The following is a 27,500-nucleotide window of genomic DNA, read 5'->3' as shown; positions in this document are numbered from 1 at the left end:
CCAAACAGGAGTGGGTGATGGTAACACCCTCCCCTCCCCGAAAAGTGTGATGATGCAGGCGAGCCGATTAATGGCATAAATAATCAACCCCTTAAGAGAACCAACCCCTTTTTCCAAATCCAAGCCACCAAGCCATCATCTCACCCACCGAACCCTTTTTAACCCCATCAACCCGACCGCTGTGTTGTGGCCTTGTTGGCCACATAATTTACATACACCACCACCACAAAACACCCCCTTACTAAACAACAAATGGACGACACACGACCAGCCGGCTGCTACCATTTAGCACCTTCCAGGCAGACCGTTGGCGGTTGGCCTACGTTTCCGGTTGCGCTTGCGGTCACCGAGGGTGATAAGCAGTAGCCGCAACGCCACGGTTTTGGCAATGCGATTCGCGACGTCGCGCTTCGTGAAAGGATGGAAGGGAATGTGGAATAATATGATTTAGTACGGTGCTACAACAGGGTATTGTCCAAAAACGCGCGCACCGCGCACCGCGAATGGACATTTCAATTATAATTTTATTCATTTATCGCAACGGCAGCTACGGCCACGACTTTCGGAAAAAAAGGTTAATTATCACCTTACTAAGCCGTGAGGCCGAGCGCTGATCAGCGGCTGTTGATGTTTTGATGGCCTGGTGTTGGTTGCTGCGGAAAATCCGACGTCAAGTGTCACGTGCGGGGATTCCAAAAAGGTCTAGAGTCGCGCTAAGCTGCAAACACTTGTGTCCGTGTGTCCGCGTGCCCCCGGTTATAAAGTGTAATTGCGCTCTCCAGTACGCAGCGGCTGGAAAAGGTGTCATTGGAATGCTGCTGCAACTCCAACAGCGCAGTAATCTCGTTGACTGTCCGTTGACTATCATTAGCACCTCGTCTGTGTAATGACTCCTTTGATTGAGAAGGGCTAGTTGTTTTTGTGCTGGTGGAAATGACCAACAGACGGCGACGGGACAGACACCCCTGGATGAGTATCGACGTCGCGATCGCATCTCGCGATTCAATTTATCGCGCATTATCGCGCACCATTGACCACCGGTTTTTGTTTGGGGGGTTTACTGTTGTTGCAGCCTGTTCAGACACATCCGGACTTCCGGTTTTTGGGTTGGTCCTCCCCTCTCCCCCTCTCTGAACTCCACTAAAACGGTAATACCTTAATACCTTATCCCTCCGGTGACTTCCGGTGGCACAACGGGATCGTTTGTAAGCGTTGTGTGCGTGTGTTCGATGTTTAAACGCTCGAATTACACCTCTCGATCAGCCCGGAACAAAGTCCGGAAGTTGTAACCTACTTTGATCAATCCCTGCACACCAAAGTACCGCCGAAAAAATCCGGTGGCGGAAGTGCATCGTATCGTTGCACCGTTGGTCGTGAGCATAGGTTGTGCGTAACGTGACCCCTAACGGTCCACGCCTTTAATCCGCGAACCTTCAATGCACCTTCTTTCCCTGTCTTCGGGGTGCTCCGCCTTCCCGACAAATCATTTCTCTAAAAGCTTACCAACATAATCACATTACAAGGCGGACATCATCGCGCCCGTCGTCTTTTCCTTATTCCTTATTTTTGGTCCAACGAATAGTCAACGAACCGCAGCACCACCACCGCGGACACCGTGGACAAGTGTGTTGTGACGTGAGGTGAACGAAAGGTGATCTTCTCGCCGCCCTTGGGCACCTCCACGGCTTTTTTTTGTCGTAACTTCCGATACAGGGAGGTCACTCGTACGGGTCATATCCACGAAAGCGAAGACACACACACACACGGGGTACGGGGCACCATGTAAAGCCTCGCAATTACAGCGACGGTTCCGGTGAACTACTACCGTCCGTCCGTCCGGAAGGCGGATCCGGAAGACCAACCTGCGCCCTTAATCACCTTAAATATAATAAAATAGTATAATCCCGGGCAACGGTCGACTGGCGTCGCTGTTACGGACACTCCCGGGAACAACTCTCTTTGCTATCCTTGGGACAGGGACCACGACACGGCCGTCACTACGTCAGGTTCGAAGTGAATTTTCAAAACAAAAAAACCGTTAAGCTCTTTAGTGGTCCACCTGCAGCGAGGGTGAGGTGTTGCGATTCAGCAAACAACCAACCGACCAACAACCCCGGACCGGACCGAACCAGCGACGCGCTTTTGTGGCGCTGATATCTGATCGGTGCAGCGGCAAGTAGTCAGCAGCCTTGTTGCGGCCTTTCCTGCAGTGGCATCAATGGCGGAGACTTCTAACAACAACAAAAGCATTCGACCACTAGCGAGGGTGGAAGGTCTCGGTCCTCGGCACTCGTCGTTGGTCTCCGGTCGTTTACCATATCAAAGGACGCGATACCGACGTTGGTATCGAGCTGTGAACCGGAACTGCTGGTGGAACTCGGCTCGGCTCGCTCGCTGCATGCCAAAAACCGTCGCCAGCTAATCCCTTCGTAAGCCATATTATTAATTTTTCCGAGGTTTTCCGTTACACATCGCACGCGCGTCCACTCCGGTGCAGCAAACAATGCACGGCGCCAAATAGCCAACCAGAGCGGGGACAGTGGCCCGTGAGTTCAGGGCCTGGTGGTTAACGTAAAAACAACAAACCGCTGGACGACGCACCAACGGGTCTATTGTGAGCTCACAAACGGTTTGTGATGTTTGTGAAGATATGGCTGGCAGTGAACCGATAGTGGGACTAAAGCTCATCTCCTGATGGTGATGATGGTCTAGAGTAGGGTCTCCAAATGGATTTAATTTTTCGCCACAAATCTCGTCGATGAACCTGGCGTCGATGAAAGGTTTTATGACGCTTCAGTATTCCAATCAATTGGCGTAAATCAATGACGCCAAAGGGAGGTGCTTTTTGCGGAAGAAAATTCAAATTTTTCCAAAAATTTGCTCCAAAAACTCCAAAACCAAGTTGAGCATTACAATGAAAACTAGATGAACTACAGCAGCATCCCCTCGAATTGTGAGAAGCAATCATCCCGTCTTCCAATCCACCGTCACCAGTTCGCGACGTAATCCTCCCCTTAAAAAAACCGGGACCACCGAACGCCCCGGGAAATGAAAGCAAATCAAATTAAGAAGATAAATAAACAACAATAGACCATTTCCTCGAGTGGGTGATGAAATTTAACCCCTTTTTCGAGCGAGTCGCGAATTCGCTCTCGCAGGGCGCCAGGCGGACTATTTGAACGCCAGCAAATCCCGGTTCCCGGCGGGGCCAAGGATTCTCGGTTTGCCACATCACGGTCACCGAAGCAGAAGGTTAAATGCGGTTGCGGCGGCCACAAACCAGCAAACCGTTCCTTCTTTGTCGGTTTTCTGCTCATTTCCGGCGTACACGTTACCATGGGAGGGGTATCCACCAGACCACCAGCGCTGCCTACTGCTGCTGCTGCTGGAGTTGGATATTTTTATTTAATTTCCCCGAGAATATTATCATCACTCACACGACGATGATGAGGACGAGTTGGTGGAAAAACAGGACCCTTCCGATGGGGGGAGGGGGGGGGGGGCGGTCGTTTTCAATTTTATACAAATTTCAAATTACACTCTCCCGCGGCCACACACACTTTGTGTTGTGTTTGGAATTGTGAGCCAGCATCTGCGTTCATGCGTGCAATATTGCGTACCGCCACCGAGCGGATCGGTTCGGTTCGTGTGTTTGTTTGGCGTGGCGTTGATGCCACTCTCGGGTGATGTAACAATACACACCGCACCGGATAACACTAGTGGCCACTGTTTACCCTGACGCTCGGGTGCGGCATGTTTGTCGAAACGATTTTCCATCCATCGCTAGAGGAATTTCCACTTCACGCATCCGCGAAATGAAACTCAATCAAATTAAAATTCGGAAAAAAGGCTTCCCCTCACTTGTGATCGAGGGTTGGAGGGGTGAGGGAGTATCTCATGGTCACGAGCAAAGTCTCACGGGAAAAGCCGGTGCCTGGAGTGCACGTCAAAGGTTTAAGGTTGTGCCAAAGTGTCATAAAAAAACGGCAAAGGCATTTTCCACGCGCATGCACATGGTTTTATGGCCACCGATCTGGCCTGGCCGATCACAACCGATCCACGGCAATGGCCGGTCGATCCAACACGGATTAGTGAGATCATGGTGTCGCAGGTGGGACCGAGGGCGGAGGGATCATAAACGTCAGCAGCAGAAGAAACGAATGTTAATCCTCCCTTCTGGCACGATCGGCCGTTTAGAAGCAGATCAGCAACAACATCAGCGCTAACCTTTCTTCAGGAAACGAGGGGGCAATGCTTTGGCGAAGGTCCAGCGGTCCATAAAATGATCCGGCATGTCAAAACCGATGTAAAAGTGCCACGCCACGAGGCTCGTAATTGCCTCTCGCGAACTGACGAGGCCCCGTTTTATATCCGTGGCCATATGTTGTGCGCGCACACACCATAAACCGCATGCACCGTGGTGTGCAATCCGATTGTGGTATTGCTGCTGCTTCGGATTGAATTGATCGCCCTCGCCTGGACTCTGTGTGTGTGTGTGTATGTGTTTGTCTGTGACCGGGGCTCATTAGCGGGCGTCTAGTGGTCTCGATGCGTCTTACATGCAGGTGCACCAACCGGAATTTCTCGCGATGGAATTTCTCCTTCTTTCGCTCGATAGAAAGCGCGGCGCGATGATTGATATCTATTTTGCTGCACCGCGCGGTCATCGCAGGTCAGCAGACACGATGCGATGTCACTTTGGCATCTGCTTACACCGCGGTATCACAGAAGGCACGCCGTGACTACGGGGCGGTGCCAGAAGCGCAGAGCTGCCCCCGGGGGTAGTAGTGGTGGTGATGTTGGTGCGAAATTGAATAAATCATTAATAATTAACTAATCGCGCAATATTTACACTTCATTTCGATGCTGATTTATGACGTTCACGCCACAGGTTATCGTGACCGCTGAGCTCACTGGAAAGCGAGTGGCAAATGATGTGTCCAGCGATCGAAGTTTCTCATCCTAACATCGCGATGCCACGAACACCGATCGAAATCATATGGATGTGAGAAAGTGTAGATGGATAAAAGAAGAGGAGAGGAAGGTGGAGCACTCCAAGAATCAGATAAGGCACACAGACGCAGCAGAGGAGTGCCAGGAGGAGTGCTTTTAACTTTCCAGCCAGTTGGCACCCGCTGTGTCGCTGATTTGGATCGTTTCGGTGATTGTAGTGCGGTAAAGAGAAAAGGGGAGAACGAGAAAAGAATGCGTGTGTGAGTGAGAGAGAAAGACCGCGCAACGGCAAATATTTATTATTGAATAAATGAAAATGACAAACCCTCCCGCTGTGCACTGAACCCAAGGCAAGACATAATAACTTTTCGGCCACTCTCCGCCACATCAACATTCGGGGCTGTTGCTCCTCCACCAAAAAAAAAGTGGCCACGTCCCGCCCGGTGTTGAACATCGTGTTCTCAGACTCTCCGACGCAGACCACGCCGTTCGGCGTTCGCGTGGAGTGCAATTTATAAGTTTAACACCTCAGCAGCAGCAGCAGCAGCAGCAGCAGCGGTACGGTGGTGCGTAAAAGACGTGCCCTTGCCTCCATTCCAGCAAGAACATACTCCATATAGGTCCGTACGCCAAGGTTCGGCTCGAAATCCCGCGCGAGAAAATGTGCCGATTCCGATTCCCAATAGTCGCGCCTCAACGAGTCGAGTGCGTCCGTCGTCCACATCCGAGCGATCATAAATCATAACCGGAGCTCTCGCTGTTGCTCGCAACGCGCGGCACCGTAGCGATAGCGTGGCCCTCGGACTGGGATCGTCCAGATCGAAGGCAGCAGACCAAAGAGCGCGGACGCGCGCGATAAGCTCAAAGCAGCAAAACTCAAAACTGTGTGCGCCTGTGCCGGCCCATTATCGGTAGGCCTCGGCCACACTACCGGACTGGACTGGACTGGGTCAGCAACAATAAAGGATCGTTTTGTGCCGATCCATCTTTAACCGGCACATCCAGCCACGGGCCGAAGAATGTACCGGCAACAACGGCAGCGGCAGCAAAACAGATCATCAGATCAGAACAGGGGGAACAACAGAAAGCATCGGCTGCTGCTGATGCTGCTGGTGATGCTGCTGCTGGACCATGGGGTCATAAATCGTCATCCACTCGAGTGCCGTGCGGTGGAGTGACGCGAAAGTTGTAAAGAGATTCTTCTTCCAGTGGAACATGAGTCCACGTTGAGGTCTTTAGAAGGTCCCAGTCTCCTAGCTCCTCATGAGCTCATTTGTACCACGGGACATTCAACACAGTGGGAGCATGGAGCGAAGACAGGGAAGATGCACACAATTCCGAAACAAAATCATCTCTGTTTTGACACCGACGACGACGTCGTAGTCTATTATGTCCAGGAGACAGGGCAAGGCAGGGTGTCTGTAAAGATTTATCGAAACAAAACCCAAAACAACACCTAAACATGGGTTCGCGTGCGGCGGAGCGGCGCTTACCTACTGGAGGCTGCCACCCGCCAGCGACTACAAATCGCACCTTCACACGCACACGGGATGGCACGGGCCCACCGAGTGTCACCGCGTGAAGCGGGCCATTTACACAGGGGTGTTTCTATTATCTGCTGCGCTGCAGGCTGCCTCTCAGGCTGCCACTCTACAGCGGTGGTGCCCTGCAAGAGGATAATAAATTAGGTGTTTACCTTGTCTGCCCATTGATGATGACTATGCTCGGTACAGTCTTCCGAATGGATCATCTCTGGCTGGTTGGCTAGCTGGTCCCTCTCCATACCCGGTGGCAGTCGAGTGTTCGCGCGCGCAGGTAGCCAGCCGTGTTCCGACTGTTGTGTAAAGTCCTTCCGAGGCACCCACTGTTCTGCCCTCGCCTGCTAATGGCTTCAATTATCCCAAAGCCATTCAAGTCGATTAGATAAATGGAAGCTCCTCTCTCGTCCTCGTTCTCGCTCTTCTCCTCTTCTCCCATTCTCCGTTTGGCTGAGGCGCATCAGGGTGTCGGATGCTGCAAACAAACAAACAAACGATCGCGCCGCCGATCTGCACGCTGGCGTTAATAAATCTACAAATTGAATGAAGCGTGCAATGTTGATCTGACAATTGGATACACACACATCCAAGCAGGCTGGATCTCTGGGTTGTTTTTGAACTCAAAGAAGAATTGATGCTTAGGAATACGGTTCGGGTCATTCGATGCCCAAAAATTTAGAGGAAGAAATCACATGAAAAACGAACATAGGGCTACCCGGTAGAGGTGCTTGGATATATAGCATAGTAGCATAAAACCGTCCGAACCTCGTCTGCCAAACTAGTCTAGCTCCTGTACCTCCTTCTGTTCCTGATTGACAAGCCATCGAACTTTATGTGTAGTGTCTGTGCCGTGAAAACGTTAATGTGCGTGGCCAGCACACCGCTACTGCGCTAGAAGCTCTAGTTCTTCGCGGTTTTAAAACCAGGAGAGCTTTATGCAAACGAGCACCCGGCATCACCGCCATAAAACGGGAACACCCAGGGTGTCCCGGCTGATGCCGTGGGGCAAGTGAAAGGTCACCGGCACCCACACGTCCCACGCATCCGTATCGGGACGTTAAAGGCACACGACTTCGACGACGACGACGTCCGTAATGAGTTTATCGAACTGCGGGCGCGGCGGGAGTTTTACGACGTTTTCGCGGCGAACACCCATACCGAACCGGCGATCGGCGATACCACCACCAAGTCGAGCCCCTTGCTTCGTCCCCTCGCTCTCTCAGCTGAAGTGGTCATTGCTTTTATTAGCTTGGTATGGGGACCTTGCGACTCGGTTGACACATGATGAGGCATTAAATGGGGATTCATTTCCACCACGTCACGTGCCCTGGTCCCTCGGGACCGCAAAGACGCGAGGTCGTAATGAGAAAGCCATAAAAAGCTCCAAATCGAACCCACCGCCCGATCTCCAGTCAAGTGTCACCGGAACGCACCGGATCGTTCCAATAACGGCGCATAAAGAAGTGTTAATATCTTGCCGATCTTTGAACGGAATCGCTCCGAAGGCGTTTGATCTCTGGGAAGGGGGCAGATTTGGTGGTCTCAGCCATCCAACTGGGGGGGATTCCAGCATTCCGGAATGTCCGATTCGAGTAATCGATTATGCGTTTTTACGATTACGAGATGTTGGGTGCCTCCCGAAACAGAAACCATCCCTCTCGGTCCGCCCTTGATCATCGTGGCATGTCCCAAGCTATTAAGCCACTCCCGCGTTGTACCTCTATCACCGTTCAGCTCCGGACCGGCCCAGGACTCACCGAGCTGGACGCTAATTAGAGCGATCGAGGGGTTCCTTTTCCGTTTTCTTAATTTCAATTTCGCATTCCACGTACCATAAATTCGCGAAAAATGCGCCGCCTGGTGAAATGCTGGCTGGTGTGGTGTCCCACTGGCTGGCGGCACTCGCTGCTCCTTGCGCGGTACACGCGAAGCCCGGCCGGGGCCATAAATCACCGGCGAGGAACCACACCACGGCACCGCGCCACGTTTAATCGATTTAATCAGCCAAGCTAGAGGCAATTTGTACGCTCGTAAAATCGAAGATCCATCCAGCAACATCAGCAGCAGCAGCAGCAGCACCACCACACATTGGAGCTGGGATATGATCATCGTCACTAGGAAGATGATACGATCCGACACCATTAAGAGACGCAGGAGGAGAGAACACATGTCGGTTCGACACCTTCTCGATCTCGGCGCGCGATCACCGACGAGACCAAAACGCCATAAAACGATAGTTCCGTTTTGTAGTTTCTTCGCCCTAGCGAGCGATAGAATCCCGCTTTAAGCCCCGCGAAGAGCCATATCCGATCCGTTCCGATCCGATCCGATCCGATCCGATCATGATGACATCGCTCAGATGTCCCATCTGGCGGGAAATGCCGAAGGTGCAGCCCGGTTTGTGGTGGTGGTGGGCTCTCTTTTATGGCCTCGTAAAAGCTCCAACCATCGGCATCAACATCATCGACATCGACATCATCGATGTCTTGAATGGTTTCCCGGTCGAAACGAACGGAGTGTTTGCGGCCTGGATCAAGAATTCAATAATTGTCAACGGCTATGCGTCGTTTTATTACACTTAGCATAAATTATAATCTCATTAAACTCGATCTCGGATCGCTTGTTGATGCTTAACATCCAAAACTAAGCGTCCACCGGCACCGGACCACCGAAAGCCGTCCGTGGCTCGCGTAAAAGATCGCGGGCGTCCCGGGTCCCGGGGCGGCCGGCCGGCCGGATGCCCGGCTTTTTGGCATTATTGTTGATATTAGCGTTATTATTATTATTGCGCGTGGTATTACCATCATTACCACCCAGGCGTGGCCAGATCGGGGACCGTGGCGTTCTCGGCACCGGCGTTAATCCGGTGCGCCGGTGCGGTGTGCCGCGGATCATCAAATGCGCCAAAGCCCGAAACACACCGCCCTCCCCGCAGGAACGCAGAGAAAATGACAGAGAAATAAAAGCGACATTTGAATAATTTTACCATCACATAAAATCGATTAAACGCTGAACCTGTTTGTTTTTAATTGAAAATTAATATCCAAATACCATTGACATGGGCGTTGGTGTGTGCGGCGGGTCGATTAATGTGGATGGAAAGGATGATAACGAAATCCGGCCCGTAGGGAGAGGGAAACCATTTTGGGGCAATCTACTCGCTCGCTCGCTCGCTCGCTCGCTCGATCTCTGTCAATGGATTTCGGGGACTCCGTTAACTCCGTGCGGCACTCCGGGACTCTAAAGTCAGTGAAACCGTTGCTGTTGTGGGGTCGTTGATGTTGTTGATGTTGTTGCGACTCCCGCTAATGTATGCATGAGTGCCCATTTGTCACTTCATTCACCGCCCGATTCATTGAGCAGAAGAACGGTGCAACCGTCGTAATCAGTTGCTTTCGGCGTGCGCGCGTGCGTGTGTGTGTATGTGGAGTTGATTTGGAGAGCTGGAACACGGAACATAATTCAACGGTAATGTTGATTTTTACGTTTATTGCAATCTCGCTGCTTAAAAGCTCTTCTCTTTTCGCGAAAACGCAAACTACTCCATTATGCACCAGGTACATTGGTGATGAAGCTAATGGTCAGCTTTGGGTTCGGCATGAAATTGAGTTGCCATAGGAACGGTTTAGATTCTGACGTATACAGTAAGCTATGACCGCGGTTTCTTTAACCACGAATTTAGATCCATCGCAGCACGCTTTGCGTTTCTTTCGTCTACCATCTGTAAAGCTCAAAGATCCTAGACCGGATCTTTCCTTGACTCTGTCAGAGATCCACACAGCCAGCGCCATAATTTGCAAACCAATTTGCTCAACGAGCAGCTAACTAGCTGTGTCCATCTCCATCTCAAAACCTGCCTCTGCTCCATCTCACCGCGGTCGGCGGTCAATGCTCAGCATGAACCAAGCGAATCACCATCCCTGCTAGCCGCTAGGTCTAGTATGGGCGCTGTAAAATGCTATTTCTTTCATGTTTTATGCTCGCCACTCGCAAGCGCCTACGGCGGGTGTTGAATTTCGTTGGAGCGCGACGCAACGCGAGCTAACACGAGTTCCTCCTCCTGGGCGCGCTGCTTCCGACCGGGAGCAGGAACCCGGAGTGCGAAAACAAGTCCGCAATCTGGCGCGCATCATTAGCCTCCCGTGGTGCCCCTCTCGTTCTGCCCGGGATGATCCGTACGCCACTAAAGTCAAATCAATTATGCATCGCACAGCGGATTCACCGGCGAGAATGACCATTCGAGGAATCTTTATTGCGTTCTGCAGATTCTCGCACCTCAATAAATGGTTTCGTTCGCTGGGAGTTTAAACCCTAGGCTATAAACGATGTGGCCAGCAGGTAGACACAAGGCTTCGCCTTCTTATAAGTGTTTGTCCAGTATGCTGCTTGAAGAGACAGCAAGTCTACCGGATTCAGGATTCAACATCCTGAAGACGAACACACCTGGCCACGTCCCATAAGAAAAGAAGCTAATCGTAAAGGACTTCGCACTGGCTTTGGTCCTTGCGGTCACTGAAGCTATCGAAGATAATCGATGGCCTTTGGGCTTTGTGTGTGCGGCCACCGGATGGCGCACGTGCACGTGCGTACGCTGGACATTGACAGATGTCACGGCACGAAAGGTGAACAAACAGGATTAGGATCATCCTCCCGAAGATCCTCCCAAAGACCAGCTGCACCCGATTGTTGTTGGCGCAATCTTTGCCACAGAATCAATCCAAAAACCATCTTCTGGGTCGCCAGTCCATGGCCAATGGTGGTGGCGCGGGATGTTGGTCGCAAAAGTTCAAGAAACGCCTGGATCGGTTCAAGGTTCAGTATCGCGCGCACATTGGCTTGGTATTTGTTAATTTTCTCACGCACCAAGCATCTGTGAGCGGCTCTTCTTCTGGTCCTCAGAAGAACTGCAGCAAAAGCACCATGCCTGGTCCTGATTTAATCCAAAACGGTAAAACCCCTTTCACAACCGACAATCGACAGCAAACACGACGTCGACGTCGTCGTTGTCGTCGTCGTATTTTCGCATAATCTGTTTCACTCTGCGTCCCAGCCACCATTCTCCTCTGTCTCTCGGAAGGTTCTGCAGCATCTTCCGAAGAGTATCAAGCCCTCCAAGTCTTCCGAGCCGCTCCAAACGAACGTCGCGTCGATCTCGCTAGGTACGCGCGATGAGCATTATTACATTATGCAAATTAATCATATTTGCAAGATTTATTTCACTCTGCCCACCACCACTACCACCAGTTCCAGCATCTGCTCGTTTGATGCTGGAACCGTTTGGGGCTTACGAGCCGCTCCGCGGCCCAATACTCGAGAGAATCACAAAGAACAAACTGGCAACATCAACAACAAAAAAAACAATGCAGAGAGACCCCAATCGATGCGAAAGTAGAAGGGTGGCCGGGGAAGCCAAGGCCAAGAGTCAGTCAGGGCAGAAAGATGGGGCGAAAACGGCGGAAACAAGAAGCATCGAGCCACGACTGGAATGTCTAACGAGGTTCCGGGTACGTCACCGACCGTGCACGTTTGTGCGCCGTGTGTGTGTGGCCATCGTTGCAATGGAAATTAATTTCTCTTTATCTACTCAATTCAGAAAGGATCAAGAAGTGTAAGCCCCTGCGGTGCTCCCTCTAGTCGGTCCAGTCCAAGGGTCTTGCTCGGTCCGAGGGCCATGTTCTAGCTTGTCCTTCTGCTGTGTAAGTGGGACGCAGGCGATAGCCCTGGCTGTTGTCACAATCTAATGCATTTTAAACCGGGATGCCTAAATGTGAAAACCAACCCCCCCTCCCCTGAGTTCTGCTGGCCTGGACCTAGCGGACTAAATAGATGATCCCCCCCTTAGGTATCATCCCTCGCAACGTAGCATCAGAGCGCGAGAGAGGATGCTTCTGGCTACCGTTTTACTGCTTTATTACCATCGTTTGCCAACAACAGAGGGACAGAGAGAGAGAAAGATAGCGCGCGAAGAAGATGAGGAGAAGAAAAAAAATAGAAGAACATTCAACGGCGAATACCCTGCGCTACGCTCAATATCACCATAATTTACGGTGGCGTTTTATGATTCTGTCCTTCCCCTTTGAAATGGCACGGTTGTTGTTGTTGTTTTCGTTGCTGTTTTTTTTAGCTGGTCACTGGACGCTGGACAACCTACTCTCGCCCGGTGATAAGGGCCCTCCCTTCTGCTGTACTGTGGCAATCAATACGCCACGATCGCCAATGCCAACGATGCCTGTAATGTGGTCGAGGGGTGTGTGCGTGTGTTTGCCGTATTCGCAATATTCGTGTCGTGGTTTGCTATTTAATAGATTTTTCAACTCCTCCTCTGTGACACCATTCTGGTGGCGGCCCCCTACATGCTGCATCCGATGCTGCATACCATTTTGGGTAGAACCGGGAACGTATTTTGCGTTATTTGAAGGGGCAGGGGCTCAAACTGGTAGATAGCGGATGACAATGATGATGATGATGATGATGATACCACCAAGCACCATAACCTAGAAAGGGGATGAAACGAGTGCCGTACGTTGCCGAATGATTTGATTAGGAACGGAGAAAGAGTGTCCAAGCTATAGGAGAGAGATCGATCTCTAAACAAGGCCATTGCGACTCCCAATGTTCGCGGTTGCTCCTGATGGTCAATCTCGCACGAATGCATCGCTATCCGGGATGGAGTAGAGTGTGAAAATCCACATCTCACACTAGACCGCTAGAGACAGAAAGAGAGAGAGAGGCAGTCTGCCAATAATGGAACCTAGGTTCGATCGATCGCGGTCAATCAGCCGTTCCGATCCGCGCTCACCTTTGCATTCCGCGAACCGAACGAAGGAACGATTTGCGATCGTAAAAAGAGAGGGTGACGAGGCGCATCATCAAAAACGCCTCTCTAATGGCTCTTCGCACAACGACGGGGACACACACCACCCCCTTCCTAACCCTTCCTCCTCCGCCGGCCGAAGGACCTTGGTAACTTACCCCTTTTGTGTGTACGCCGCCCGATCGATGGCGTGTCCATTACGCGAGATTATTGTTGAGAGATTTTTTTATTACCATTACCCGGATCCCCCCGGTCCCCGATCCTCGATTGGCGCAACATGTGAGTTGGATTGCGTGCAAAAATGCCACCAGCCCCCGGGTCCCCCTCTCCCTGGTGTCTCTCTTTGACCGACGGTTGGGCATTCGCTTTCTTCGCGGTTCGCGAGCCGGCCACGACCTATAAGGCGTCACTCGTTCGCCTAACGAACAGGTATTGAACACACTAATGATAGCCTCTGGCGACGCGCATTGAAGCATCACCTGCTGCTGCTGCTGGTCCGGCTGCCGATGCCGGGGGTTCATCATCTAACAACAATTCGCTAGAGTTGGGTTCGGTGCGCGAAGCGATGCCATTTTATAGCGCTGACCTCCTTAAGTAAGGCTGGACGGCGGGGGAGGAGGTGTTGTACCTGACAGGCCTGACCGGACAACCGAGGCGAACTGTGACCGATCCAACCGTCACGGCACACCGATAGCGTTCCGATAGCGTGGCTGGCTTCCCTGTGCGTGTGTGTGCGCGCGAGCGATTGATCCGAGCCGTCGCAATTGGGACGCGATGAGCGATGGCAATCCGAGGCAGAAGATGGATCGATCGTCTGTCGTCGTCCGTAGAAGTAGGTCGAACGTGTATTCCCTTTGCATAAATGCTGCCAATACGCCATTGACTCGGGCCATTGAAAGCGCTGTCTGGTGTGGTGAAAATTATTGATTTCTTTTCCACATCGATCACATGCTGGCTGGATCCCCATGGTCGGCCTATCCTGACCTGACTTCACACCGGCCGGGGTTCTGTTCAAAGTCAAAAACCCGGGACCAACGTCTGGTGTTGGCCAATGTCAAGTTCACGGACCGAGAAACACGGATCCCTCGTTAACACCGAGCATCCGAGTAAGCACACCGTAACCAGGGCAACGCCATGGCGCCATCTTCTGCAAAGGCGGAACCGACCGCAGAACGACAAAAGTGTGTTCTGGTTACCGAGAAAAAAAAACGCTAAAACAAAAAAACAAACCCGTGGCCACATCACCGATTGCGCGCCGGTTTCATGCCGGGTTCATCATTGTTTTTGGCCACAAATTCACTTTCGCTCAACACAAAACACACACACACACACATACACTTCGGGGGTTGTCTGGTTGTGCAGCATCCCGTGGAAACTGCATTGCGTCGAGCGGATGGCCGGTAAAGTCAGGGACCGTGGACAACCCCCTCGCTAAGCCAATAATCACCCCAATAAACGGCGACCGGCAGGCAGGCAGGCAGGCAGGCGGTTGTGCGGTTTTTGGGCATCCGGTTTTGCACCCTCCTGGTAGTGGTCGTTGTCGTTGTTGTTGTTGTTGTCCGTGTCCGGCGCCGGCCGGCACATTTTCCGCTTTTCCATTCCGCTTTTCCATTCCGCTTTTCCGTACCTTTAGCCACCCGAAAAAAGGATGAATGCTCTCCTCTGCGCTGATGAAATGGTGAAGGGCGAGCAGCAAAAAATCGCTCGCCAAAAATGAGCCAAGCGCAGAAGGGAGAGGCCTTTCCAGTGGTAGGCGGGAGGGTGAGGGGGGGGGGAGGTGAAATGTCTAACGCGCCACAAAACCAGAACCGCGTCCTGACGGTGGCCAGAACGAATTAAAACAATTTCATTTTCCATGCTCTCTGGCTTGCTCTCTCTATCGTTTCATCGAGAAGGTGGCGCTTTTTGGGGAAAATCCAGAGGGGGTCTAGTAGGGGCCACATCATGGCCCGTTGAATTTTCGCAAAACATGTGTTCTCAGTGTGGCCAGCGTGTATGTGTTTGTGGTGGCCATGGAAGCGCCAGAAACGTCGGTGGACAACAACAACGACAGTTGGAAAATCGTTCAATCCAGTGCACTGATGGTCGCCGTTGTGTCTTTTCACCTTTTTCGCTTTTTTTTTCCTGTGGCCATGCTGCATTGTCTGTCGGACGCAGATTAATGACTTGTGTAACACGGCGCGACCGCGACAAGGGATGCGAAGGACCGGTGCCGAAGTGCTGACGTTTACGCGACGACACGGGTTCCGAGGTATTTGATGTTTGGTTGGTTTGGTCCTTTTTCACAAGTTAAAACACCATCGCACTCCATCCTTGGAACAGAAAACGACAGTAAGAGGGGCACAGAGTTATCGACTTGGGGGATATATAGACAGCAAATCACATTCCGAGGTGTGAATGGACTGCAAAAAAGCAATTGAAACGATTGAGAGGACCAGTCGTCTACAACGAGATAATGTCCGGAGTGTATTTATGTGATGAACCATTCCTATTGCTAATGCTTACACCTTATTCCCTTTTAGTCTGGCGACTGATGATTTGATGTCAGGATAAGAAAGGCTATTTGTGCATCAAGAACAGCGCAGTACTTCGTAGTATTACTTTGCTAGTATTTATCAGTCTCCACGGAATAATCTGTTGTAAACCCTTCCGACAACTGACTGACTTACTGACTGTCGAGATTGCTTGAGAATTGTATTGTTGCTTTGTCAATTGTCTGTTTCCGGTGGATGGTGGCAGCTGTCGTGTGCGCCCGGTCTCTCCTTAAAGTGCAACAACCTGGAAAGGCTTTCGCCAGGTCAGATAAGAAGAAACTTTGCCCAAAAATTCATCTCAAACCATTTCCACCATTCGGTGTCCTCGAGAAGTACTAGCTCGAAGTGTTTACCTCGATATCGTTACCATTACAGTCGATTTAACGGCAAACCGGAACGGTGGACATACCGAGGTGTACTCAGTGCGAACTCCGTTACGTCTGTTCTCAGGTTGCTGCGATGAATCGTTCTGTCACCGGAACGATGAATGCTTGAAGTTTAACAAATGACTTTTTTCGAATAACAACTGTCCTGGCTTGACGATAAAGTCCATTTGCTATCTGTTGAGGTGCTGCTACGAATAGGAATACTGAAGGCTGGAGAACAGATTTTTCAAAACTCCCTGGATGCCGTATCCTCGAATGGCTTGTTGGTAGTCGAAAGTCGATAACATCTGGGACACTTTCAGGAGAGAAAGAGTGTGTACGAGAGCTGTTGCTTTGTATTAAAGTTTTTCTCCTAAAAAACACGCTCACAAACACACACACACCAGAGGAAATGCTGGCGGTTGGCAGCCCAGCCACAACACAACTAATTAAATATTTTAATTTGATTATAATTGTTTTGTCAGAGCAGGATAGCCCGCACATTACCTTCTGCCCTGCACCGTCACGTATGAGTTCTGGGCGCCTTCCACTCTTCCCATACCCTCTGAACTCCTTTCCCCCTTTGAAGGCGGGGGGTTCCGCAAAACAAGCAACTTGAGCACGTTTTACGAGATTCTTTTCAAACACGAAACTTTAAAAGGCTCGTACACGACGGCACCCAAGCCATATACCCCCATTCTACCCTCCTCTCTCGCTCTCTACCGCTGCTGTGCGCCATGTGTAGACATATGTTTTACACCCGATTACCATCATTATGATTAGCCATTTTCCCGTGATTAAAATTATTGTTTTACGACTTTCGGCATCCTCCGGCATCCCTTGCACTGCACTTGAGCGACAGCGAACTTGAAAGAAGGTGAGCGGAGTGGGACCACTTGGTCATGATCCCCTCCTTGTTCCGGGGCGGAGGGTGGTGGTCGAAGGCGACAGGAAGCATTAAACTGCTACCATTACACCCCGCCCGGCATGTGGCTTCACGTTCGTCTAAATCTCTTGAAATGGCGCGTCTTCTTCGGTCAACTCATCCCCCACCAGCGGAAAGATCTTCCCCATTCCCTTCCCAACTGCTGAGGGTGACGAAGAACATTATCTCATATTAGCATCGTTTATGTAACCTCGTGTGTGTTTTTCACTTGGCCTCGGTCTTGGTCTTGGTCCCGGTCGGTGCCAAAGTGTCAGAGACACTACACCCTCTAGAAGGATATGGGGGTGGGGATGAGGTGGAATCGTGACGAAACAAAGGATAGTCGCAAATCTCGCTTGTGGTGTGATGTGATGCTGATGGTAACTGGAAGTAGTTTTCCGGGGTTGGTAAACATCAACCCCTGCATTCCGGGGTGTCACATCACTTTGGGGAGAAGGATGCCGATGATGAGATGTTCCAGCAGTAAGTGCCCGCAACTTTGGCAGTCTGGTGTGTGCCTTTTTCGGTGGAGTTTTGTCCCAAGACCTCTTCTCCTTTTAGAGCTGCACGATGCTGCTGCCACCGGAGCGCAATTACTCCCAATATTTATCCGGAAAGTTCTACACACTCCGGGGCATGACACTTTGCACATTGCGTTGCACATGTCTGTGGAGGGCACATTCATCCCTTGAATTGAAAACAACTAGCATCATGTATTCATACTGACTAAGCGGAGTGTGTTTGTGGTTTGTGGGATATATTACCCCCAAAAACAACAGCAGAACAAGCAAGATTGATGATGTTGCAACGTCGGCTGCAGATATTTAGTGCACAGTTTATCAATATGCCGTACGCGGCGAAACTTTTGGCACCAAAAAGAGCCTTATTTCAATCAAGCGAATGTCAAGAAGCTGTTTTCGATCGAAGAAAAACGTAGAAACGAAATCTATAAATCAATTGCCGTCAAATCTAGTGGTAATGGTCTATGCAATAAATCTTTCTCACTTGTCGACAGCACCGTGTCAGGACGAATGAAGAAAATGAGTCAGATAATCAGACGCACGCACGCACACACACACGCACACCTTCCTGCCAGCCAGCAGGTCATTGAGAGCGTCACTAATCTCGTTAATAAAATATGCCGCAGGTTATCGAGTTGGCGGCGTCGAGCCGCAGAATGTCAAACGTCAAACGCGCAACAGCCAGCGCCGGAGTAGGCGGTGGGTTGAACATCGAAAATCACTCCGGGAAGCGCGCTCATCAAAAATGCACCCTTTTCCAGGGTCAGCGAGTCCCGATTCCTAAGAGCCTAAGAGTGCGGCGGCATCATCGGTGCGGTTTCACTACGTAAACATGACCTTTTGCAAGGACCTACACACACGCACAAACTCACACGCCACTCTGTGTCGGTTTGAGGCCCTCTTGGGATTGCGTGTCGCTTGATGATGGTGGTACCGAGAAGCTATTAACTATTGAGCACTCGGATACAGCACTCGTAATAAATAACACTTTTCATTACAATTATCTACTCTCGCCCTGATTGCTGGGTTGCGGTTTATATCGGTTCGGTTTCGGTTCGGCTACTACCCTACGTCCACTAATCGTTTGCCGTTTGATCACATCACACGAACGCAACTCTGTCAACTCGGTTCCTTTATTTTTTTCTAAATTCCCCGCAGAGACGTAACATCAAAGCGAACCGAGCATTGGGGCATCGCAATATCATGTCGATTACTTTATGCTTTCATCCACGGCAGAAGCCACCACCACCACCACTCGGAACGATGTATTTTAACAATGGCACTGTGTTCATCACATTGGCACGCCACAGGACACCACTATTCAGCTCCGTGTGTGTGCGGAGGGGGGGTAACAATGGCGGATGAAAGAGTTTTGCGAAAAATCGCGTCCCGCGCTTCCAATGCGCTTGTCTACGCTTTTTTCCGGTTAATATTTCGTTTTGTTTTCCTTCGGCTCCCGCCCAGAGCACCGTGGGTGGTCGTGAAAGATTAAAAAGTCAAAAATCCTTTCGACCGCTACCGGTGCACCTGCTGCTACTGCTGCTGCAGACACACATACACCTAAGCCCGACGTGGTTGATCTATTTCCGGGGTGCCTCCGCTACACGCAATTTGTTGAGCGGCTTACGATTGAGTAATTTATTATTGAAAAAACCGCAAACCCGTTGCAACATCACACGACGGGTATGTCCTACTACTGCTGCTGCTACTGTGGTGACGTCGTATAGCAAGGGACACGACGGGTCGGAGGAAAGGTTACCGTTCGGTTCTTCAAACCACCGCCGCCTGAGTGCTTTATGATTTTTTATTATCATCATCATCATCATCATCATCAACAACAACGGTTGGAAAACTTTTTCGGTGGGCGTTGCAAGGTGAACAATTGGGAAGTTCTGAACCTGAGAAGAGAGTAATGGAGTTGCTGAAGAGTCGAAAAAGAATTAATCTTAATCCAGTGCGCGATGAAGTGAGTGAAAATGAGGGCGAGTTTTAACGGGTAATTTGCAAAGTTTACTACTTAAGCGAGAGTTCACTTTGTATAGCCGACAACACTGTACGCTTTCTGTGGAAATGGAAAACTCCATTCCAATCACAATTCCAACCATGCGTCTAAAGATGTCCGAACATGACATCTGCGCCAATTCAATGGCAAACGATTGACAAACACACATTGCGCCATTGCAGATAACGGGTGAATTGTCTAAATCCAATCCAATCGTACCTTGGCCCTTGTCTCGGCTCTAGTCCTCGCACAGTTGCGGCCCCTTTTGGTAGCAGAAAGCGGTTTTAAAAACAGCAATAACAGTGTACGTTTTACATGTAATGAACAGCTATATATCACTGATGGGAATCTGCCTCCCAACCGCAATGGCCACAACAGCAACTATGCGGGCGACCGAGAACTAACTCTCCTTCGTCCCAGACGCCCGCAACAGCGACAACGACAACGACAACGATTCGATACTACCGCAGCGAAATGTCAGGCAGGTCCCTTTCGTGGTCCCTGGTTTTCGGTCTCGACCGTAGGCCCCTTGATGGAACCACCGACACACCGAGAGGGCGTTTACAGGTCCGGTGTTTTCGATGTTTTTTCGTCCAACTCCAACGCCTTCCTCTCCTCCGCTTTCTGCTCAAGATCTTCGACCACAACCACTCATTGTCACCTTCGTTGTCCTTCCGTCGTCCTCGACCAGCATCTCTCGGTATAACGGCCACGGTAACGGAGAGCCCCTGGAAGAGTCGATGGCCAGTTAACGCCTCCCGTTTCCCTTGTGTTGGTTTTCTTGAAAATGGCAACACGACGGCGCGAACTGCTCGGCAGGGAATCGTGGTTAGTCCCTGGCCTGTCCTGGCCTGGCTTGGCCTGGCCTGGTGGGAATGGCTGAATGGGTGAAAGATAAATATTTATCGTTTTTATGCTACCTCCCGGCTGCTGCCTGTAACAAAGATACCACCACCAACCGCATGCCTAGAGTGCTGTAGCATGTACTGTTAGCATGCGCCAAACTGACAGCGCCCAACAGACAACGCAACACCGAGCGGAACAATAGCGCACCGGCCGTCTATTCGTGGCGTGATGAACATGTTTTCGAACTGCGTCTTCGCGTCCGGAGCGGGAGTCTTCGCAAGATGCTCAAGCAGTGCGTCTCGAAAGTTTCGCCCGCTGGATGGAATGATGGAAGCTTCTTCCTTTTCGGCGTCTTTTAGTGTCCATCGAGAGAGGGGCCAATCCCGCCGGCAGAACGAGACGTAACGATGATTCGCCCAAACCGAAGTTGCTGGTTTTGCGGGCAGGTGAGGGCATGAAGGAGGAGGGCATCGTGGCGAGCGAGTTTATTAATGGCAGTTGTGCAATCAGCACCGAGGCAAACAATAAAACATTTCAAATATTTGTTTTTACGATCAGTGTGCTCCGGCGTCCGGAGTCCGGAGAGCCAACCAGCCAGCCATCGCCATCGCCATCGCCATCGGATCCCCCGCCAGAATGGGGCCGTACTCGTGAACCGCCCATGGGAATCGACCAGCCAGCCAGAGCCAGCACGCCGACCGTGAAGCGGTCGAGCGGTTTGGTGCCCCAAGTGCCCTGGCCACGCACACACCGTCAATGAAATTTAATAAAGTGCGCCCTATCTTTTATTGGCCACCGATGCTGTGGCGATGCTGTTGTGGTGAGTCCCATGTTGGTTGGTCGGTTGGTTGGTTGGCCGGTTTCGTTGGTTTTGCGTGCGATTGTGCGCTTCGGCGATCGCACCGTACCCGCGCGCCCCCCCCGCGTTTATCGATTGATGATTAATTGATGGATAAATGGATGGCGAATTGAACTTCTCGTCCTTCGTGCGGTGTGGTGTGCGTTTTGCGTGAGATCTCTGCTGCAGTTCCTCATCATGCTTGAAGAACCACCCCTGGAAAGATTCCTAACAATCTCCCAATTATGGCAAGTGCATTCGCCGAGATTTGCTGGCCAAGAAGGAGTTACCAAGTTTGTTTACCTGCCATGCCGGCAAAATGGCGCACCACCGACGCGGGGGAGGCAAAAAAGGTAAATTAATTATTAATTTATCATTCTATCAGCGACGCAAATCAATCGCTTCGACCGTAGCAGGCCTGTTGGTGGTTGGGGCACCATTCCCCGTCTGACAGTTTGCAGGCTGCTGTCAAGGTTGTGACGTAGAGTGCCATGAACGCGCGCCGTTTTCACACAATCAGTTGCATCACAATAAATTTTAATTTAAACTCCGCTCCTCGGACCGAAGCTGATGAGTTTCAAGTAGTCAGCAGCGCACCAACGGGGCAAGCAGCAAGAACCAATTATGTCAGCCTCCTACAAAGCCTGCTGCTTGTGTCATCATCACTCGGGTAGCACTGTTACTACTACTACTACTACTACTACTGCTGCTCCTCATGCAATTACCAGCGACTAATACAATTAATTTAAGCCAGCTCATCGATCGAGCAACGCAACCGCCGGCCAACAGATGCAAACGAAGGCAAGAGAACCGCTTAATGAACGGCGACGGCTCCTTACAGCCCTTACAGCCGCGGTATGCTGCATACCGACACCAAAGTCACATCCATCTGTTCGTTCGTGGCTCGCACACCACGTGCTGCGTCAGCTGAATGAATTTGATCTATTAACGCCCGGGTCCCGCATCTTGTCAGACAGCACCCCGCACACAACCCCATCTCTACCTCCGCCTCACCCTTGTCACAACCAAAACAGAAGAAAGTGGTAATAAAAGCGTAATAAATACTTTGGCTTGACGACACACACGCACGCACGCACACATACGAGGCGAAATGCTAAACAGCGCCTTAATGACTCGATCACAAGCGCGTGATCCTCCAACGTTGGCGTTTCGGGACCCCCACACACACCCCCTTTCAGACGCAGCTAATTTATGATGTCGGCAGCAGCCTTTTTGGGGGAATCCGAATCCGAATTATTCTTTTTTTCTTGCTCCTCTTCCTATTTTGGCTCGCAGCTCCTTTTGAAAATCTGAAATTGATCATCGTGCATCAAAAGACGGGTGGCCAATTTGTGGACGGCTTACTGAGGGAGCTGCAGGACCACCAGGTTTGCCACGTTTGCCAGTGGTTGGTGGCGCTACCTACGCCCTTGCAGGCATCGAGGCGGAACATATTCATCATCATGAGATTATTAACAGCCGCTTAGTGAAGATGTTTAATCCGCCTCCGGCAGTCGCTTTGATGTCGCCCAGTGGCAGTGCCACGGCAGAGGCACCAGGGTCCAGAATCCTCCACTCCGCTCTCTATAAGTCTACGAGAACGTGAACGCGATGCGATGGGAGTAATTGCACGAAATTTCATATCGTTCAGCACTTTTTTTTTTCTCCCTGTTCCAGGGTTTTTAATACTTTGGGCAAGCAAATCGGCAAGCGCGACCATCCGTCCGTTCGGCCGTCGTCAGATTCAATGTTGCACACAGGACCCTACCGCCTTGGAATGGGGAATATTTTGCAAAATTTTCCTCATTAAAAATGGCGAACCAGGGCGCACAATAGGAGGATGCTTTGGGTGGAAGGTGGTAACGTCTTGAAGGGAAAGTATCGCTTACACGTCATTAAGATGCCTAGTCAGGTCCTGGGATGGGTTTTCGATTTCTTAAGAAACACAGCCCCAAGTCCCCGAGCAATGATGTGGTCCAGTCCAGTGAAGTGAAGCACGAATCAGATAAATCAGTAACTTCAATCGTTTAATTAAAGACCGCAAAGACTGTCCTCTTCACTTACTCTCCTCTCCAAACCCTTGCTTGTTGCTCAGCTGGTGAAAGTGCAAAAGGTCGGCACAAGTTTCGGCCAATATGTTTTCCTTCAAATCAATTCAATCTACGGGGACCCCATGGGCCCGTGGCTCTGGGGCATACACAACAGTGACTTTGACAACTTCACCGAATGAGATCGTTGCTGTTGGACGTTGCAAGTGCGAGGGCACCCCTTCCGCCCCTCCGCTGGGAGGGGAGGATATCGGTCGGCTCCATCCCGGGACTCCGATCGACCTACATAAAGTGTCCGTAATCAGTAACAATTTGCACTAATTGGTCCGAATGGAGCGAGTGGAATGCGTTCGTGTGTGTGTGTAGCAGCCGTCGTACTGTCGCGTTGTTGGTCACAGCTGGATCGTCAGTCAGTCGCTTCGCTTGTCCGATCGTTTAATGGAGAGAAAATGAAGATTATTGTCTTTAATTTCGAGTCACCAAACCGTCGCCGCCACACTCGCTATTGGTGCTGCTGGCGTAACTGGCACCACGGCGACGACACTACAGGGATAGATCTTCAGTTTTATAGATCATGCAGCGAACACTCACTATCTATCTGTGCACCATACGGGGCCATACGCTTGGTGTGCCCGCAGTCAATTATACTGTCACCGTGGGGTGGAAGGGGAAAGAGGAAGGAAGGGGGTAAGGGGGGAGGAGAGGGCCCTAGACACTGGGTTGATATGTCACGCTCCTATGATCATCAAATTGAAGGCAGTTTAATTGAATTTCATCACCACGATGCTGCTGCTGCTGCTGCTGTCTGTGTCTGCGTCTGTCAGTGCATTCCAGCGACATTCGTAGAACTCTTACCAATGCCTATTGACTTCCAGCCACCACGATGAGACAGTTAGGCAACTCTGATCGAACATGATGATCATGATGATGATGATGATCACATCATCGAACCCCGAGTTCAACCAAACAAATCTGACAAACACACACGCAGCGTGCAAGGGGAGTGAAAGGTATTTAATATTGCTTGAAGAAGGGTTCGCTCTTTGTTCTGTGCTGATTACACGATACTTCCTTCAACTAAAACTGGAGTCCAAATGTGAGATCAGTCATCAGGACAGAAATTAAATTTAGACACACACACACACTCGCCGTTTGATTGACTCATGACAAAGCGACGCCACCTTCACTGTCGTCAGTCGCCATGGAAACAGGTGAGAGCCGCAAATGCGTGCGTGCTTCGCAACCTTCGAACCATTCTGCTGTCATGAGTCTGCGGCGAGCAGAGGAGGCTGGGTGGAATTATGTTTTTCATGTTCTCTACCATCACCACCTCCTCCATCATCATCATCACCGTCATCATTGAGCGCGAGGGTGCGCGCGCGCGCGCCCGCTCGTGATCGTCCTCAGCCACTTAGAGGATCGCGTCACCAACCCCCCCCCCGGCGCGAATGAGGTGCTGCTCTAGCACTCCCCTTCTTCTTGTTCTTCGAACCCAAACAGATGTTATCTCGAGGGGGTCTGCATGCTCGGCCTGCTTGGTGAACCCTGGAACTGAGCAACGCGAAACGGCAGGAGTCAAGTACCCACTCTTCGAGACTCCAGAGCGAAGAGAGAGGGGGGAGAGACCTCGTCAACACCGAGGAGAGCCAGAGAAGTGGGGGAATCGAAGAAGTAAAAGGGAAGGTACTGACGCAGAGGACACAGCTAATGGCGGTGTGGAATGTCCTCAAGTGGCTGTCAGCGGAGATCACGCACACGCTGCGTCGCTGGCGCTCTTATGTGGGCTCACAGGGAGTGAAGGGAGAGAAGGAAGAGGAAAAGGGGGAAAGAGTTACCCAAGACTGCTGCGATGAATAAATTTTAATTACCCAGCCGCTACTTGATTAGCCCGGTTCACTGTTTAACGCCGCGCGTTAAGGCACGCGACACTCGACTTATGGGGCGCTCGCTGGGCCCTGAGGGGCGAGGGGTGGAGTTTGATTAGTATTTATCACCCACTACTGGAGCGGGAGTCAATTGAAAGCATCGCGCGACCGACTTTTGAGCATCTCGAGGATACTCGGAATTTGCAGATTGTTGAACGGAATGGAAACATAACCTCAACCCTCGTCGTTTCTGACGTCTGTGTGTGTGTGCGTACACCTCAGCCATCCCCAAAATACCACTTACGTTATGATGGGTTACCCCTCCCCCTCCTCACCCCCTTCGTTGGAAGATGCTTCAAACTCGCGTTCACAACAACGCGTCAATCGATCTAGCATGCTGCGACGACGCACAGCATTCCGTGATTTATCGTCCGCTCTTCTTCGTCTTCTGGTTCGTCAGAATTCTTCATCTTCTTCGTCGGAGGAATACAGCGAGATTAGGGGGCCCCGAAATGCCACTGCGCACTGCGGCTTGTCTCAAGTGGATTTCCCGGACCGTATCGCGTGGTTTTTGCGCTTATCTCTGACGTTTCGTTTTAGAAGAGATTTTTGGGTTCTTCCTCCCTTCCTTCATCTTTCTCTTCCTTCGGTTGTTTCGTTTGGGTTTGTGGCGCTTAGAGTAGCATTTGCTTTCCCTTGCCTACCAGACGACGGGTAGTTAGTAATTTATGCCCCTTCGGCTGTTAATGGCAGCCAGGGCAAGTGCACTCATAATGCGACATATTAGAATACATGTCCCTTGTCTGATATGTAGCATACGTAGTGAAAGTTAGAGAAGCTACGTTTAGCTATGGTGCAGCTGTAGCAAGCTGTGATTTGTTCACCTACTTCGCTTACCACTTTATGCTTCGTATGCGTTCTTTGGTTTCTATTAGGTGCTTACTAATCATTTTGTTTCTTTCTTTCCTTGCAGACAGGTTATCGGTTTAATATGTTTTCTTCAGTTTCATGCTTTCTTTCTCATTTCTTTCTTTCTATCATTTCATTTTTCTATCGCTATTACATTACTAATCTTTATTTTCGTCTCATCAACCGTATAAGAAGAGCAGAATAACACACAAGCCCACACGCACTCACCCACATTCTCACACTTGCCACCAAGCGCACCGACAAAACAACTCATATTTGCACCATTAATTGAAATCCGTTGCTCTCTCCTAACCAATCAGTTAACACGCACGGTAAAAGGTGGTTATTATTTATTTTACTCCTCTGTTAAACATCTCATTAACAACAGTCCCGTCCGGTAGTTTGCCGTAGTCCCGTTTTCGGTCCATGATCATCCCTATTCCACTTCCCAGCACACATATCCTATTCCTACTACATTGCTCGTGTTCTGACCGGTGATCATGATCAAACTAAGCCTTTTCCTTTTTCTGTTATGTCTTGCAGATGCTTGTGGACTTTCGGACGTGACACATATCGAGTCGTTACAGGAGAAGTCACAGTGCGCCCTGGAGGAGTACTGCCGGTCACAGTATCCCAATCAACCGACCCGCTTTGGTAAGCTGCTGCTACGTCTTCCCTCCCTACGAACAGTTTCATCCCAGGTACGTCCTACGACAGCATAATTGGGGCGCACGGATTTTGGTTAATGTCGTTTCTTGCATCGTCTCTCTTCCCGTAGGTCATAGAGCAGTTGTTCTTTGTGCGGCTGGTTGGCAAAACGCCGATTGAAACGCTGATCCGCGATATGCTGCTATCGGGCAGTAGTTTCTCCTGGCCCTATCTACCCTCGATGTGACACACGGCCGTGTGGCGTCAACTGACAACGACATGATCTTCACTGATGATGGGCGGTGCTGCTTCCTCCGCCGTAGCGGCCGCCACCCTTCAACATCAGCAACAACAACAACAACAGCAACACCAGCAACACCAGCAGCAGCAGCAACAGCAGCAACAACAGCAACATCAGCAGCAGCATCAACAGCATCTACAGGAGCTGCAGCTGCATCAGCAAAGCCATTCCGCGGCTCAGCATCAACAGCAGCAACACCATCTCGCACAGCTACAGGCACAACACCAGCAGCTGCAAGAGCAACAGGAACATCAACAGCACCAACAGCAGCAGCAGCAACAGCAGCAACAGGATCACCAGCAACACCAGCAGGAGCAGCATCTCCAGCAGCACACGCAGCAACAGCAATCGCTGGCACTATCCCTGGGCCAGAGCGCCACGCAAGCGTCGTTG

At 50.8% G+C, this 27,500-nt stretch overlaps 1 protein-coding gene across 1 annotated transcript in view; it reads left to right on the top strand.

Annotated features, from left to right (window-relative positions):
• LOC125949507 (nuclear receptor subfamily 2 group F member 1-B) overlaps positions 1–27,074 on the top strand; it is a 69,782-nt gene extending 42,708 nt beyond the window's left edge. Inside the window, exons 4-5 of the mRNA XM_049676619.1 lie at positions 26,702–26,859; positions 26,937–27,074. Of these exons, the coding sequence (XP_049532576.1) occupies positions 26,702–26,859; positions 26,937–27,053 (275 nt within the window). The 3' untranslated portion in view covers positions 27,054–27,074. The remainder of the gene's footprint in view (positions 1–26,701; positions 26,860–26,936) is intronic.
• The last annotated feature ends 426 nt before the right edge of the window (positions 27,075–27,500 follow it).

The sequence above is a fragment of the Anopheles darlingi genome, chromosome 2 (genome assembly GCF_943734745.1).
Source record: "Anopheles darlingi chromosome 2, idAnoDarlMG_H_01, whole genome shotgun sequence".
Classification (NCBI taxonomy): Eukaryota; Metazoa; Arthropoda; class Insecta; order Diptera; family Culicidae; genus Anopheles; species Anopheles darlingi.
The sequence above is the reverse complement of the archived record's forward strand: the minus strand, read 5'-3'. Positions and strand labels throughout refer to the sequence as shown.